The sequence below is a fragment of the Aquarana catesbeiana genome, linkage group LG02 (genome assembly GCF_042186555.1).
Source record: "Aquarana catesbeiana isolate 2022-GZ linkage group LG02, ASM4218655v1, whole genome shotgun sequence".
NCBI classification, from domain to species: Eukaryota; Metazoa; Chordata; class Amphibia; order Anura; family Ranidae; genus Aquarana; species Aquarana catesbeiana.
In genome coordinates this window covers 395222736-395237462 of record NC_133325.1, presented here as the reverse complement: position 1 = coordinate 395237462, position 14727 = coordinate 395222736, and the positions used below count along the sequence as shown (strand labels likewise).

Genomic DNA, 14727 nt, shown 5'->3' with positions numbered 1-14727 from the left:
TCCATGCCCTGACCTGCCATGTGTGGGTACAGAATTTCAGGATGGAGTCCGTCCGCACGGTGGTGGCACCCTTTAATCATGGGGACTTTCTGGCTTCTATCGACATCACGAATGATTACTTATGCATTTCATTATGTGCCCGACTCCAGCACTTCCTCCATTTTTGCTGTGGGTGCTGCGCATTATCAGCGTGTGGAGTTGCCTTTTGGTCTTGCCACCACTCCTTGGTGGTTCACGAGGATCTGGCGTGGTTACGTCAGTGGGGGTTTGAGGTCCTGGGCTGCCAGGACGATCTTCTGCGAGTCCTCGACTACCCCGAGGGGCAACGTAGCTCCTATACAGACTTAGATTCACTTGGCTTCTATACTATCTGAAGTCTGCTTTTGGACCCAGCCTTCAGCTCCGTCCAGAGTGTTTCTTCCTCTGGACAAACTCAAGAAGTTGCATGCCACGTTTTTCATTTACTGTTGTCTGGTAGGTGGGCCTCCCTGCGGACCTGCCTGTGGTGCTGGGCCTGATATCTACCCTTTTTTTTTTTTTTTTTTTTTTTTTTTGAGGTGGTTCCATTTGCACAGTTCCATACAAGCTCCCTTCAGGGATATCCTGGCATAATGGGACAAGTGCCCGAGGTTTCTGGACAATCTGATTCGCCTGAGTCAGGAAACCAGAGGTTCCCTGGTCTGGTGGCTTCGCTCTCCGGTACTTCGGCAGGGTAAATCCTTTCTCCCCTTGTATTGAACAGGGTGACTACCAATGCTAGTCTGTCTGGTTGGGGAGATGTCCTGGGACTGAGCTTTGCTCAGGGTCGTGGGATGCTGGTGGAATCCGGACTACCGAGCAATATCCTGGAACTTCAAGCAATCAGAGCATGTCTGGGTCATGGACTCGGGGCTCCCAGTATGTATCCAGTCGAACAATGCAACGGCGATGGCTTATGTCAATCACCAGGGAGGGCCAAATAGGGTGTCGGCAGCCCTGGCAGTTGCCAGAATCCTCCGGTGGGCAGAACGTCTTGGCTGGCCCTCTCTGAAGTACGCATTCCAGGAGTGGAATACTGACAGTCGGATGCCTCAGTTGGCTAGGGTTGGACCATGGGGTGGGCCCTTCACCGGGCTGTGTTTCATCGGATATGTCTCCGATGAGGCACTCCTGAGGTAGATCTGTTTGCGTCCTGGCTCAACAGGACGGTACCAAGGTTTCTGGCAAGGTCACGGGATCCTCTGGTGGGAACCTCAATCGCTCTGGTGACCCATGGGGCTGGTAACATTTGCTCTACGCCTTTCTCCTCTCCAGCTTCTGCTTGGCTTTTGCGCAGGATCACGACCGTGGGGATTTCGGTCATTCTTTTGGCTCCAGATGGGTCGCGTTGGTCTGGGTACAACGACCGAGTGCGCCTGGTCGCCGAAGGTCACCGGCGCACCTGGGAGGGTGGATCTACTGTCCCAAGGGCCGTTCTTCCATCCTACTTTAGAGTCGCTGGTTTTAACAACCTGGCTGTGATGAGCCAGGTGCTGCAGTTCCAACGCTGCTAATGGCTAGGGAATCTACCTCGCATATGTGAAAAGTGCATATATCCTGGTGACTCGCCGGGCATTCATCCTCGTTCTTTCTCGGTGGCTCTGATTCCGACCTCCCCTTCACGGGGGTTTAGCAGGAATGAGCTTAGAGTACCATCAAGGTCCAGGTGTCAGCCTGGGTGGTCTTCTTTAGCATCCCCTGGTCTCGCACTCCCTGGTGCGTAGCTTTTTTTTATTCAAGGGGTTCAACATCTGTTTCCACCTGTGCGGTATCTTCTACCTCAGTGGGATCTGAACTTGGTGATTTCGGTTCTCCAGAAGCCTCTCTCAAAATATTCTGGAGATTCCACTGCTTACTCTGTCTCGGAAGGTGGCCTCTCGGTGGCTAACACTTCTGGTCACAGGGTGTCAGAAATGGAGGCGTTATCTTGTCATACACCTTACCCCAGGGTTACACTAGGTTAAGGTGGCTCTTCACCCTTTTCCATCGTTCCTTCCTCAGATTTCCTTTTGAATAAGGACATTGTGTTGCCTTCCTTGTGTCTCTCTGGTAATCCTAAGGAATTTGCCTTATCTGCCCTGGATGTGGTTTGGGGGATTCGGGTGTATTTGGCAGCCATTAAGACTTTTTTTGGAGGTCAGACTCGCTGTGATCACGGACGGGCCAAGAAAAAGGGGCTGTCTGCTTCTTCTGCGACCATTTCTGGATGGATCAAACAGATGATGATTCTGGCCTATTCCGTCGGATCAGGTTTCTCCTTTCCCTGTTACGGCGCATTCTTCTCAGGCGCTTAGTGCTTTTTGGGCCTTTTGTCATCAGGTGTCTGTTGCAATTTTGTAAAGCGGCCACTGGTCGTCGATGTACACTTTCACAACGTTCTACGAAGTGGATGTGTTGGCGTCTGTGGATGCCTCTGTCCGCAAGGTTTTGCAGACTTTTTAGAGCAGGGGTCTCAAACTGGCGGCCCTCCAGCTGTTGCAAAACTACATGTCCCATGAGGCATTGCAAGGCTGACGGTTATAAGCCTGACTCCCACAGGCAAGGGAATGATGGGACTTGTAGTTTCGCAACAGTTGGAGGGCCACCAGTTTGAGACCCCTGGTTTAGAGGGTCTATTTCCTCTTGAAGGGGTATTGTTCAGGTTGGGCTCCATCTTGTATTAGAGCTGCACGATTAATCGTCAAGAATCGTTATTGCGATTATTTTTTTTTTTTTCTCTGTTGTGTTCTTGATAAGTTTCACGATTCTTGCTATGCAAAGAATCCTCTCTGCTCTTCGGAAGCCACAGCCATCAAAAGAAGAAGAAAAAAATGGGGCAGTCTGCCAAGAATTAAAACATTCTTTATCAGTTGAACTAAGTCTAAACATTGTAACAATTTTGTCAATGAAATGGACTTCGTGTGTAAATGAATTAAGTTTAACCATGTAAACAATAAACCTTTTTCTGACATTTTGTTGGTTTCAAGTTAAAATCCTTTTTTTTTTTTTTTTTTTTTTTTTTTGCTAGAAAATCACTTAGAAAAAAAAAAAATCCTTTTACCTGTTTGGCTCTTGTTTTACCCTTGGGTTTTTTCGTTGTCCCACCCCCCCTCATGTTTGGCACTGCTTTGGGACTTCCCTATGGTTCTGAATAATGGAGTGCTGTGTCTGTCAATGAACGAAAGAGAAAATGGGATTTTTTTGACTTGCCATAAAACCCATTTCTCTGAGTTCATTGACACACAGCACCCACCCCTCCTAAGGGGTTTTAAAACTTTTGACACTGCTTGTTACTAAACTGAAAGCCTAGAGAGGGGGGATGTATATCACCTAGGACTGCCCGTAGGCGTAGCCAATTTTTTTTTTTTTTTTTATTCTGCCTAATGTCCTAAGGTACAGAATACAGCCCATTAGGCATACCTGGGCTCGAATGTGCAGACATGGCTAACAGAAAAAAAGAAAAAAAAACTAAACACAATCAATAAAAACTTGGTATGCTTGGACCACCTGTGCAGTTTGACACACACACATGTTTTTCCAATTAAACTTCAGAGCCTAGCTCACTATGAAGATAGATACTCTCCCAGACATTAGTTACCAAGAAAATTATCTGACAAGTGTAGGAAGAATTCTAAGTTTCGTTAACTAGGAATGGGTGAATTATTGTGCGGGATATTTACTAGTCCACTAAAGTGTCTACATTTGTAGACGGGGATTCCATCCATATGTCCCACATTTTGTGAAATTTCTTAGCACATGTTTTTTATATGTTTAATAAAGATAAAATTAGGAAACCTCTTCTAAAACAAACTTATGAGAAAAAAAAAAATCCAACCTTATCACCCACCCTAACCCAAGTGCCCTGAAGTGTGTGTGTGTGTGTGTGTGTGTGTGTGTGTGTGTGTGTGTGTATATCACTTTGATTGCCTTTCCAGTGGCCATCATTGCCACTCTCTAAAAATTTTGGATTGTCTGGGAATAACAAAACATACGATACTTCACCTGCAACTCAGATAGGCATAGAATTTGTATGACCGCTAGTTATCAAGCCCTAGTACTGTCACATAGTGGTAGGTGATGAGCTGTGCAGTTTTTAATCGTATTAAATATTTCATGACAATTAAGTCCAGATCCTCTGCCTGGTGTAAAAGGATACAGGGGACCTAATCCATTTGATATGGAGATGCCCAAAACTTCACCACTACTGAGGTTCCATGATTCATACCATTTAATAATTCCTTTCAAGTTTTACCATCCCTCTGGGACCTAAAAATTGTTTATTATTCATGCTTGCTATGAATAATTGTTTGCATAGAGGAAGTACTTCTAAATATGAGACGGTGTGGGGAAGTTGGTTGGCCACTCCAGGTTTAGCCCCTGTAGATTTAGTGCTAGACTTGCTCTAAAGCATTCCCCTCCCAAATATAGGATGGTGCGTCTCAGGAGTATGGTGTTGAAAGAGGATATGCGCTTCTTACGCTATTGCATAATTTTTTTCGTTTCATGTGGTTCATGAGGTCTTAAAGCAGAACTCAACTGTTTAGAAGCACCACCAACTAAAGATGATGCTAATTTTTCATTTGTTTTTATTATTTATAGCAAACTCATCCACCCTTTCGTGTCACTACGCTTTATTTTGTTAAGAATTCACTTTGAAAAATGGCTCCCCGTGCATTTTTGATCTTGAGTAAGTTCAGATTGGGCTCACTCACAATTTTGCCTAAGAACATAGCCGTAAATAAAGAATGTTACAAAAACATCCTTCGAGAGCAACTTCTCCCAACCATCCAATAACAGTTTGGTGATGAATAATGCCCTTTTCAAGCATCATGGAGCACCTTGCCATAAGGCAAAAGTGCTATCCATGTGGCTTGGAACAAAACTTCAAAATTTTGAGTCTATGGCCCAAAACTTTCCAGATTTTAATCCCATTGAGAGCTTGTGGTCAATCCTCGAGGTGGGGGAACAAATACCCCACATATTCAAAAAAAACTCCAAGCATTAATTATGCAAGAATGGGCTGCCATCAGTCAGGATGTGACCTAAAAGTTGATTGACTGGGATGCCTTTAAGGCCACAATGCGGGGACAGTACCGGACCATCATTGCTAGAGTCCGCCGAGAGCGTAGGACGGACTTGATTAAGGCTGAGAGGGATGCGGGTAGTGCGGAGGCTCTTTTTGTTTGTACGCGAGACCCTGTGCACTATTCGCATCTACAACTTATGACGAAGGAGGTGGTTCGTCTCCGTACCTTTCTCACCCAGAAGAAAATGGCTCAGTCCCAGCGGATTTTTGAGCAGGGAGAGAGGTCAGGCCGTTTGTTGGCCTGGCTCTCCAGGGAACAGGCGGGAGGGATGAGCATCTCACATATTGGGGACCTCTCGGGACAGCTGATCCATACACCGGAAGGGATAAATGGTTGTTTTGCGTAATTCTACGACTCCCTCTGCAGCTCCAGGGTAGACTATAGAAGAGAAGATCTAGTAGCATACTTAGATGACATTGATATCCCAACCCTTACAGCTACGTATCGTGACAAGCTCAACGCCCCAATTACATCCTTGGAGATACTCCAGGCACTTAAATCAATGCAGACAGGGAAAACACCGGGACCCGATGGCATCCCTGTGGAGTTTTACAAACAACATGCAACAGAACTGGTCGATAAACTACAGGGCCTCTTCTCTGCATCGATGCGTCTTGAAAAACTCCCGGACACAATAAGCGAAGCGATCATAGTGGTAATCCCTAAGCCGGGGAAAGACCCCATGTTGTGCTCCTCGTATCGCCCCATATCCCTTCTAAACGTGGATGCAAAGGTACTGGCGAAAGTGTTGGCCAACAGGCTTAATTTGGTCATTACTGCCCTCATCCACAGGGATCAAACAGGCTTCATGCCCGGGAGAGGCACTGACATTTAATATCAGACGCCTTTATACTCGCATAGACAGAGCAGATGAGGCGACCAAAGGAACGGTGGCCTCACTCGACGCAGAGAAGGCTTTTGACTCCGTCGAGTGGGGCTACCTATGGGAAGTGCTCTGGCGATTCGGGTTTGGCCCGGGTTTCACAAAATGGCTCAGCATGCTATACCATGGCCCCTCAGCTAGAATGCGTACCAACGGATGCCTATCGGGGAAGTTCCAATTGTTTTGTGGCACGCAACAGGGTTGTCCCCTGTCCCCGGGTCTATTTGCTCCGGCGATGGAGCCCCTGGCTATATTGCTGAGGGATGATCCTGGTGTGAGGGGTCTCCAGGTAGGTCCAATTGAGGAGAAGTTATCGTTGTATGCTGACGATGCTCTGCTCTACTTAGCAGATGCGGCGTCCTCTTTGCAGACTGCACTGGATCTGATTAACCGATTCGGTGGGTACTCCGGTGATTCGCATTAATTGGGAGTCTGTTCTTTTCCCGCTCCATCCCTCGACCCCTAGGGTGCCACACCCGCAGCTCAAATGGGTAAATGACTTCAAATACCTGGGGATCAAAATTAGCGGTAAAGTCCAGGACTATATGGATAACAATTTGCGACCACTCATGACACAGCTTACGGCTAGATGTGCTGCTTGGCATTCCCTTCCATTGACCCCTGTTGGCAGAGTCAATTTGCTAAAAATGACCTTCCTTCCCAAAATTCTCTACTTCTTCTGTAACACACCCATACACATCACTAGGACTTTCTTCCGAAGACTGGAGAGTCTGCTGATACACTTTGTCTGGGCTGGGAGGCCCCCTAGGTTGGCCAAGCAGATTTTATATCTCTCACTTTCGGGGGGGGGGGGGGGGGGGGAGGGGAATCTGGCGCTACCGAATTTTCCAATTTACTACTGGGCAGCTGTTCTGGTCACGATTCGGTGGTGGTTCTCCCAGCCCACACAGAATCCGGTGGTCACTCTGGAAGCAGCCATTCTGGGTACCTTTGCGGCCCTGAGCAATCTTACGTTTCGTGGACTTAGAGCCAGTTCGTCCATGACAACTCTAATGCGAACCACCGTGAGGGTCTGGCAGGAGGCTAGGAAAATATATGGGAAGCCCAATCTCCTTTCACCTCACATGCCCCTATGGGGTAACCCTGTGCTCCCCCACTTTTACAGCATACTGGACCCCTCGCTCTGGGCAAAAAAGGGAATTCTTACATTAAAACATATAGTTAAGGAGGGTAGACTTATGACTTTCCAAGCCCTGAGGCAATCCTTCGCTATCCCACCCTCCTTCCAATTCAGGTATTGGCAACTGAAACACGCCTTTGAAGCTGTTTCCTGCCCCCCTCATTCTGGAACCGGATTCCATTGAACGGCTCTTGACTTCCAATGTGATGGGGAAGCCTCTCTCAACACTATATCTTTATCTTACACTGGAGTATGATGCCAAAATAACTAAAACCTGGGAAAAGTGGAGGGTTGATATTCCCTCTTTGGACGAGGAGGAATGGAAGGAGTGTTTAATCTCCTACATTCCCTCCATGATAGCTGCAAAAGATAGGTTCATACAATTTAAGTTCCTACACAGAGTGTATTTCACCCCGCAGAGACTGGCGCGCATTTACCATCAAAGAGATCCCAACTGTCAGATGCAGGCAGGAGGTGGGCACTTTCTGGAACATGGTCTGGTCCTGTCCCAAACCTCGCCCCTTCTGGTCAACATTGGCCTCCACATTGAGCAATGTCATAGGTTCAAACTTACCGGTTGATCCCCAAATACTACTGCTCAGTCATCTGGAGGAAGTGGAGGGAGATGGGTATAGTAAATTGTGCCTAACCTTTGCATTATATTATGCTAGGCGTGAAATCTTATTGCGATGGAAACTAGTAGAGCCTCCTACCCTGGCCTCGTGGAGAAGGCCAGGGTAGGAGAATCATTATATATATATATATATATATATATATATATATATATATATATATATATATATATATATATATATATATATATATATATATATATATATATATATATATATATATATATATATATATATTGTACAGAACTATAAGAAAAAACACCAAAACATGTGAACAGTGATTCATATATAAATAATAAAAAAAAAAAAACAAAGTCCAAAGAATTCTAAATGGAATTCACACCACAGAGAACCATAATGTCAAAGTCCACCAACATTGTTGAAAATTGTAAAAAGAGTGAGAGCCACCACCCAGGGTCTTAGGGGGCTTACCAAAGGCAGGCAAATGACTTGGGACGACTTATACCGGCCAAGTCGCAAAAGCTGTGAGACCAACTGGTCATAAGGGTATAACTCCTTAAACGGCCATGTTGAATCGCAGGTTGGAGTATCAGATAAATGAAGAAGCTGTGTAGAGGCTTAGAGGCAACCAGAGTAAGCAGGGGAGGTATTGATGGTGAAGGAGCCGTCACCGAAGATATTAAGGGGCTTACCAGAAGTTGTTGACTTGGGAAGACTTATGTCATCCAAGTCAGAAAAGGCTTGGAGACCAACTGGTCAGAAAGGTGCATCTCCTCAGTTATCCTCAATAGATTCCAAACCAATGCGGCAGTTTAGCATCCACAGTTATCCTCAACAGCATAGAAATTGATGAAAGAACTCACATAGCGTAATAACGTAAACACTGGTTTACTAAAATATCAAAAATAAACTCACATATTAGATCATCAAAAGTACAAAGATCAGGTAGCGGTAATTGTGAAGGGTCCACCCAATGCGTTTCTGCTAAAGAGCCGTCATCTGGGGTGCGGACCCCCCCCTTCACCACTATAGTGCCATGATACCGAAAGTGTAACTGAGTTACATCACTTCCGGTTAGTAGAATCAGAGGAGACCTGGCCGAAAAAACGGATCCAAGCTTCATCCTCATAATATCTCATAAGAGGCTGCCTGTATTAAATAGAGCCAAGCCTCGTTTCCACCCCGCGTCGTGACGTCGACAAAGTGCATAAGCCCACTAGGAATTAAAATTTGTGTAAATAAAATCCACCCAATATCATTAAAATAATATTAAAATTTATAATGGTTCATGAAAGTGCAGTCCCAACCATGGTAGTGCCGTGCTTGCATGCTTCTTCCTATTCATAAGCTTCTCTGAAAAGACGTTTTGGGTGCTTCATACTTGTGCTCCCCCATCAGATGTGTGCTCACCTGATATGTGACCTTACATATAACCGTTGGAGCACTTTTTTTATGAAGGGAAATGTATTTTTAATTAGAATGTTTATTATAACTTTATGTATGCACACATGAGTTATGGTTATGTGCTAGCTGCTAGATCTCTTAACATATCTTATAGTTGCTAGAAACTACCTTGAAATGGTTGCTTCATGTTATAAATCTGACCAGTCAGAGCTCAGAGACTCCTCAATGTTTAGTTATTTATCAAATTATTTTTTTTCTTCTCATCTCTTAGACATCTTCTGCACCACTGTTTTCAAGCTTTAATGGACCATGGAGTAAAGGTTGCCTCTGTCTTGGCATATTCTTTTAGCAGACGTTGTTCTTACATTGCAGAGTCTGATGCCCATGTTAAAGAAAAGGCTATTCAGATCGGCTTTGTTCTTGGTAAGATGGCTTGTATCTTTATAGTGAGTGAAGCACATTGCAAAGTATGTTATATTTTTGCTTTAGGGTTTATGTGAAATATGTTGTAAGTCCTCAATATTCAGAGCAAAGACAATAAAAAAAAAAAAAAGGGGGGGGGGGGGGGGTTGGAAAAGAATCATTGCACATGGGATCAGCATGAAAAGGCCATATAAAACCTAATGACATATTAGCCTAATACTGACAACAATAGCGTCAGTAAAAATCGTAGCACTATACAGGTACAGTTGTGCTCATAAGTTTACATACCCTGGCAGAATTTATGATTTCTCACCAACTTCCAGGACGGCAACACATGAGATGATAGGCTCCTCCCTATATGAAACCCAATCAGTTTGCAGCTGTTAAAAGGCCCCATCCTCCCCCTTGTCCCTCAGTATTGATTGTGTTTCTCCTACAGGGAAACGTTTATTTTTCTCCGACTAGAAGACTAAAAAAAGAGTCGGATGGTACCCCTGTGAGCCAGGTTCTGGAATGCCGGTGAGGGCTACACTAACCTGCCACTTCAAGCTTCTCACAGGTTACCCCAGGGTGTGGTGCAGGCAGTCTGGGTGTTTTCTAAGGTTCCCCCGCCGTTGCAGCTTGGGTCTCCTCCTTTCCTCCCCTGTGTGCAGCGAATGCCATTTTCCTAGAGCCCAGAGGAAGTAAGACACCAGGGGGAGGACCTTGTGCACTCCAAGCCTCGCTCTGAAACTGGGACTTCCAGTCAGGGCAGGAAGAGCGGGGGCATGACCCAGGAAGGGGTAATGGAGCATGGAGGAGATGCCAGACCCATGTGGCAGCGGAGGCTGGAGGTTCCCTGTCTTCTCTCAGGACCCAGCAAGCTGCAAGGAGCAGAAAGTCTGCTGTTACCCACCTCATGGACAGCACAGGTGGCTGCAGGGAAGAGCAAGTTGGGGCCCAGAAAATGTTTTGTTTTGTTATGCAGAGCAACACCAGCCTTTAGTGGTCCCTGAGAAACCCTTAGGCTTTCACCTCTGGGGAATGGAGCCTGCAGCCATCACTAAAGAGGGCCCGAAGAGTGATGTTTCCTTTTATCTCCTCTTCTCTTGCAGACTCCCCAGGCGAATCTCAGGAGGTCCCTGACAAACCACCTTCTACATCCGCTAGCACTAGTGCCAGTAAAAAGTGCAGGAACTGTGGAGAAAGATTCTCACTCTCACACCAAGCCATTTTGTTACCGTTTGTATTAACAAACTGGCTGGGAAAGAGGCCTCAGGTCTAATTAAAGATTCTCTGAAATCTGTTCAAACAGATGCTGGCCACTGTGCAATCTTTCTTTATCGTACATCATAGGACATAGAGCCTCAAGTAATTACTTGGTGGGTTATGGGCCTACCTTCAGGTGTTGACACTGGTATAACTAATACAGGAAGTTGACTCCCCTATATAATCCCTCCTCCTTCCAGGGGTCCTCAGTTTTTTCGCCAGTGTCTAAGGTGTTGGTCACGAGTGAAGATGTGCTCTGAGGAGCTAAAGTGAGGGATCCATGCTGGATTTAAAAAACCTCCACAACCGGATCCATCCTCGCCCCTGAGGCCATAGAATGGTACCTGGGCCTCGCATTGAAGAACAAGGTTTTGCCTGTAAGCTTCTCTTTGAGAGCTGGACCCTAGGAACCAGGACTCTTTTTGGTTTTTCATATTACCTAAAGTTGTTCCTGAGGGGTGCTATACAGGTCCAAAAGAGTGGAACCCCTATTAAAAAGGTCCCCAGTCTTTGAAGGTTTAACTATGCTGCCCGCCGTGATGGGTGAAAGTTGGATCTGTCTGTTAAATCAACAGTATCCTGCAGCGAGGATAAGGTAAGGGGAGAAGCCTAGGAACTGTAAAAAGTCCACCCAAATACATATATATAATGTGTGTATGTATAACTGTATGCCTTTAAAATGTCTCCTCTAGAGGGAGTATATTACACTTACCTAGTACGATGCCTTTTTCAGCAGCTCTGTGTCTGGCTATAGCAGCGGGGTGTGGGCCCTGCAGCCAGAGAGGAGTTCTTAATTGAACAGGTGGTGTTCCTCTTCTGAGGGATCTAAAGGGGTTACTTCAGTAGTTTATGAACATACAAAACCAGCCATTTGCTTATTTTTGTATAAAGGGAAGTCTACCTGTAAGGCCCCTTTCACACGGACACCATCAGTTTTAGCCACGTTAAAAACATATCAGTTCTTATCCGTTGCTTCATCTATTTTCATCCGTCTTCCGTTCCGTTAATATCCGTTTTCATCCGTTAATGTACACGTTTTACATCCGTTTTTTCATCCGTTTTCATCAATTTACAGCAGTTTCTGTGCCTTTAGGGAAATTACCCAGAAAGCATTGCTCCTCCCATCCTACATTGCCATGCATGAACAATTTACAGACTACTTTCTATCTCCATCAGGAAGACTTCTTTATTATATATATTATAAATAATGCAGTGAAAAATTTAAATGTATTAATTTGGTTATTTCCTTGTGTTTTGATAGCATAAAAAGACACAAAAGCACATGATATGTTCAAAACCGTTTTAGTTTTATTCTGAATAACTCTTTTAAAATAAAGTTTTTTTTCACTTTGTTTTTTCATTTGTCAAAGTATGAACTTTGAATTATTTCTTCAAAACAGATCTTAACTGATCGGATGTTGACGGACATTGTCAGTTATTATCCGTTTTGACAGATCTGGACGTAGCCTTGTACATTAAAAAAAAAAAAAAAAAAGATAAAAGCGGAGGTTAACGGATGGTTATCCGTTTGCCCATAGGAATGCATTGTCGTCCGTCAACGGATGGAAGAAAAACGGATAGACGGTCCGTCCCTGTGAAAGGGGCCTAAAACTAGGAGCCTAACAAACACTGCTGATAAAAATTCCCCTCCCCCTTCCCTCTCCTCTCTCCTCCTGGAGAGGTGCGGTAACAGCTGACACTTGTGTGTAATCAAGTTCTCCCCTGAGGTTTAACACAGACTCTCTCAGTTCATATGCTGAAGACAGAAGTCTGTCACACTAAGACACAGGAGCGCTGGGCATGTAAAGGTGTGTAAACAGGCATTTCTAGCACAGGAAATATTATGGTACTCGGCATCAAAGGCTGATCCTTACGGTGATATTTTCTTTTGCTAGAACTATTGTTCAGCAAATACCATAATTTGTTAAAGTGCCTCTGCTGTTGTGCTTAGCACATTTGATTTCCAGTGTACCACCAAGGATTCCACCCCGGGCGCTGGGAACTCCAGTCATGCCTCCACACTGTCACCCTCTCCGGAGATACTGGACTTGGCAAGCCAGGGTGAGTCTTTGGAAGCAATTGGTGGTGCAGCTGCTTCTCACACTTCAGCCCCTGTGTATGTGACTGAAGATGCATTCTCCTCTGCCTTGTTGGGCTTAGAAGGCAGATTAGCGGCTTTAATCGCATTCTCCATCCAAGAGGATAGGAAGCATGCTAGATCCCCCTCCCCCACCTCAAACCCCCTTTTTCCAAGGGAACAGTGGGCACAGGATGAGGTGTTATCCTCAGGTGATTACGGGGAAAAACAAGCCAAATTTTCCTCTGCGGAGGAAACAACAGTTGATGAACCTTATGCAACCTCACCATCTGACAGATTGATGGTACAAACTCTTACAGAGATGGTTCATTCCACTTTTTATACTACTCCTAACAGAGTAAGCTGAAAGTCCAGGTCCCTTCTTTGGTTTAAAAAAAAAAAAAAAAAACTTTTTTACAGCGCTTATTTATTTTTTAATGGGATCATCTGGATAAGCATTTTTTCCCTCCAAAGAGTTTCTCAGTTCTCTATCATGGAGGAAAAATTCACAAAGGTTGGAAAGTACCAGCAGTAGATGCTGCGATTTCCAGCATCAATAAAGATGCATAATTGCTTAAGCATCCAACAAATAAGGAATTCAGAATTTTTTTGGTTAAAATCCTCCTACCAATGGCGTTATGTTTTGCCATAGGTGCCATAAAAGACCCTATCCACCAGGCGTCTCGCCTTGCGCTTATGCTAAAACGCATGCTTAGGACCCTGTGGTTAAAAGGGTTGGTCAGCCGAAGCGTCTTGCAAGAAAGGGTGTCTTACTAGTTTCCCTTTTCATTGGGGAAGGTTTGGTGAAATACATTCAAATGATTTCTAGCAGTTAAGCTCTTTTGTCCAAAAGAAGGTATAAATGTCCTTTTTTATTTAAAGTGAAGCCACAACAGCTCACAGGTTAAGTACTCTGACGGCCAGTGCAGCCATGGGAGACTTCCTGACAAACATGGGTTCAGATCCACATGCCGGCATTAACTAGTGAAGGAGCCACTCCTCACAGGTTAACTACTCTGACGGCCAGCATAGCCATGGGAGGCTTCCTGAAAGACATGGGACCTCATCCTCACGTTGGCTCCTTGTGACCTTGGACAAGTCACTTAAACGGATTCCTTCCCCTGCGCAGGGGCAGCTGCCTCTAGGCAGCGGTCACTGCCTCCACCGTCAGACGCTAGGGCATGATTTCCAAGGAGTACTGTTTAGATCTGTGCGACTTCAAGGTAGTCTCTGCACTACTTTGGTACCACTTTGATGTGACTTGAGGTCCATAGACCTCAAGAATACACAGGCGTTGTTTCCTGTCGCATCAAAATCGCGCCCCGACATATTCTCGGTGGCAAAAGATCACGGTAAAATCACACAACTTTGGGGTTGCAATAGTGGAAACTGAGCCTAAGAGGAGAAAATATTCAGCCCCTGTATACATGATTGAAAATGCGTTTTTCCTCCGCCCTGCAGGGCCTAGAAGGAAAATTAGCGACTTTAATCGCATCCTCTATCCAAGGATGGGAAGCATGTTGGATCCCCCTCCCCCACCTGAGATCCCTTATCAAGGGAACAGTGGGTAGAAGATGGATTACCCTCAGGTAATTGGGAAGAAAGGCAAACCGAGTACTCCCCTGCAGAGGAGACAACTAGAGTTGAACTTTTTTCGCAGTCTGAGAAATTGCTGGTACAAAGCTCTTACAGAGATGATTTGTGCCTCTTTCAAGCTACCTCGAGTCAGCTGATAGTTCTATTTTTTTCTTAGGTTCCTTGGAACCTTCACTGCCTTTTTCATGCGTTTCCTGTACATGTACAGAGCCACGCAGAAATTCTACAGATCCATTCTAGATCTAAAAGAATCTAAATCAGTTCCTGAAGATCCGCTT

The 14727-nt window shown here is 45.1% G+C and overlaps 1 protein-coding gene across 1 annotated transcript in view; it reads left to right on the top strand.

The window, feature by feature from the left end:
• Window positions 1-14727, top strand: part of APPBP2 (amyloid beta precursor protein binding protein 2) — a 104036-nt gene that overhangs the window by 32667 nt on the left and 56642 nt on the right. The window contains exon 3 of the mRNA XM_073615248.1: window positions 9377-9528. Within this exon, the coding sequence (XP_073471349.1) occupies window positions 9377-9528 (152 nt within the window). The remainder of the gene's footprint in view (window positions 1-9376; window positions 9529-14727) is intronic.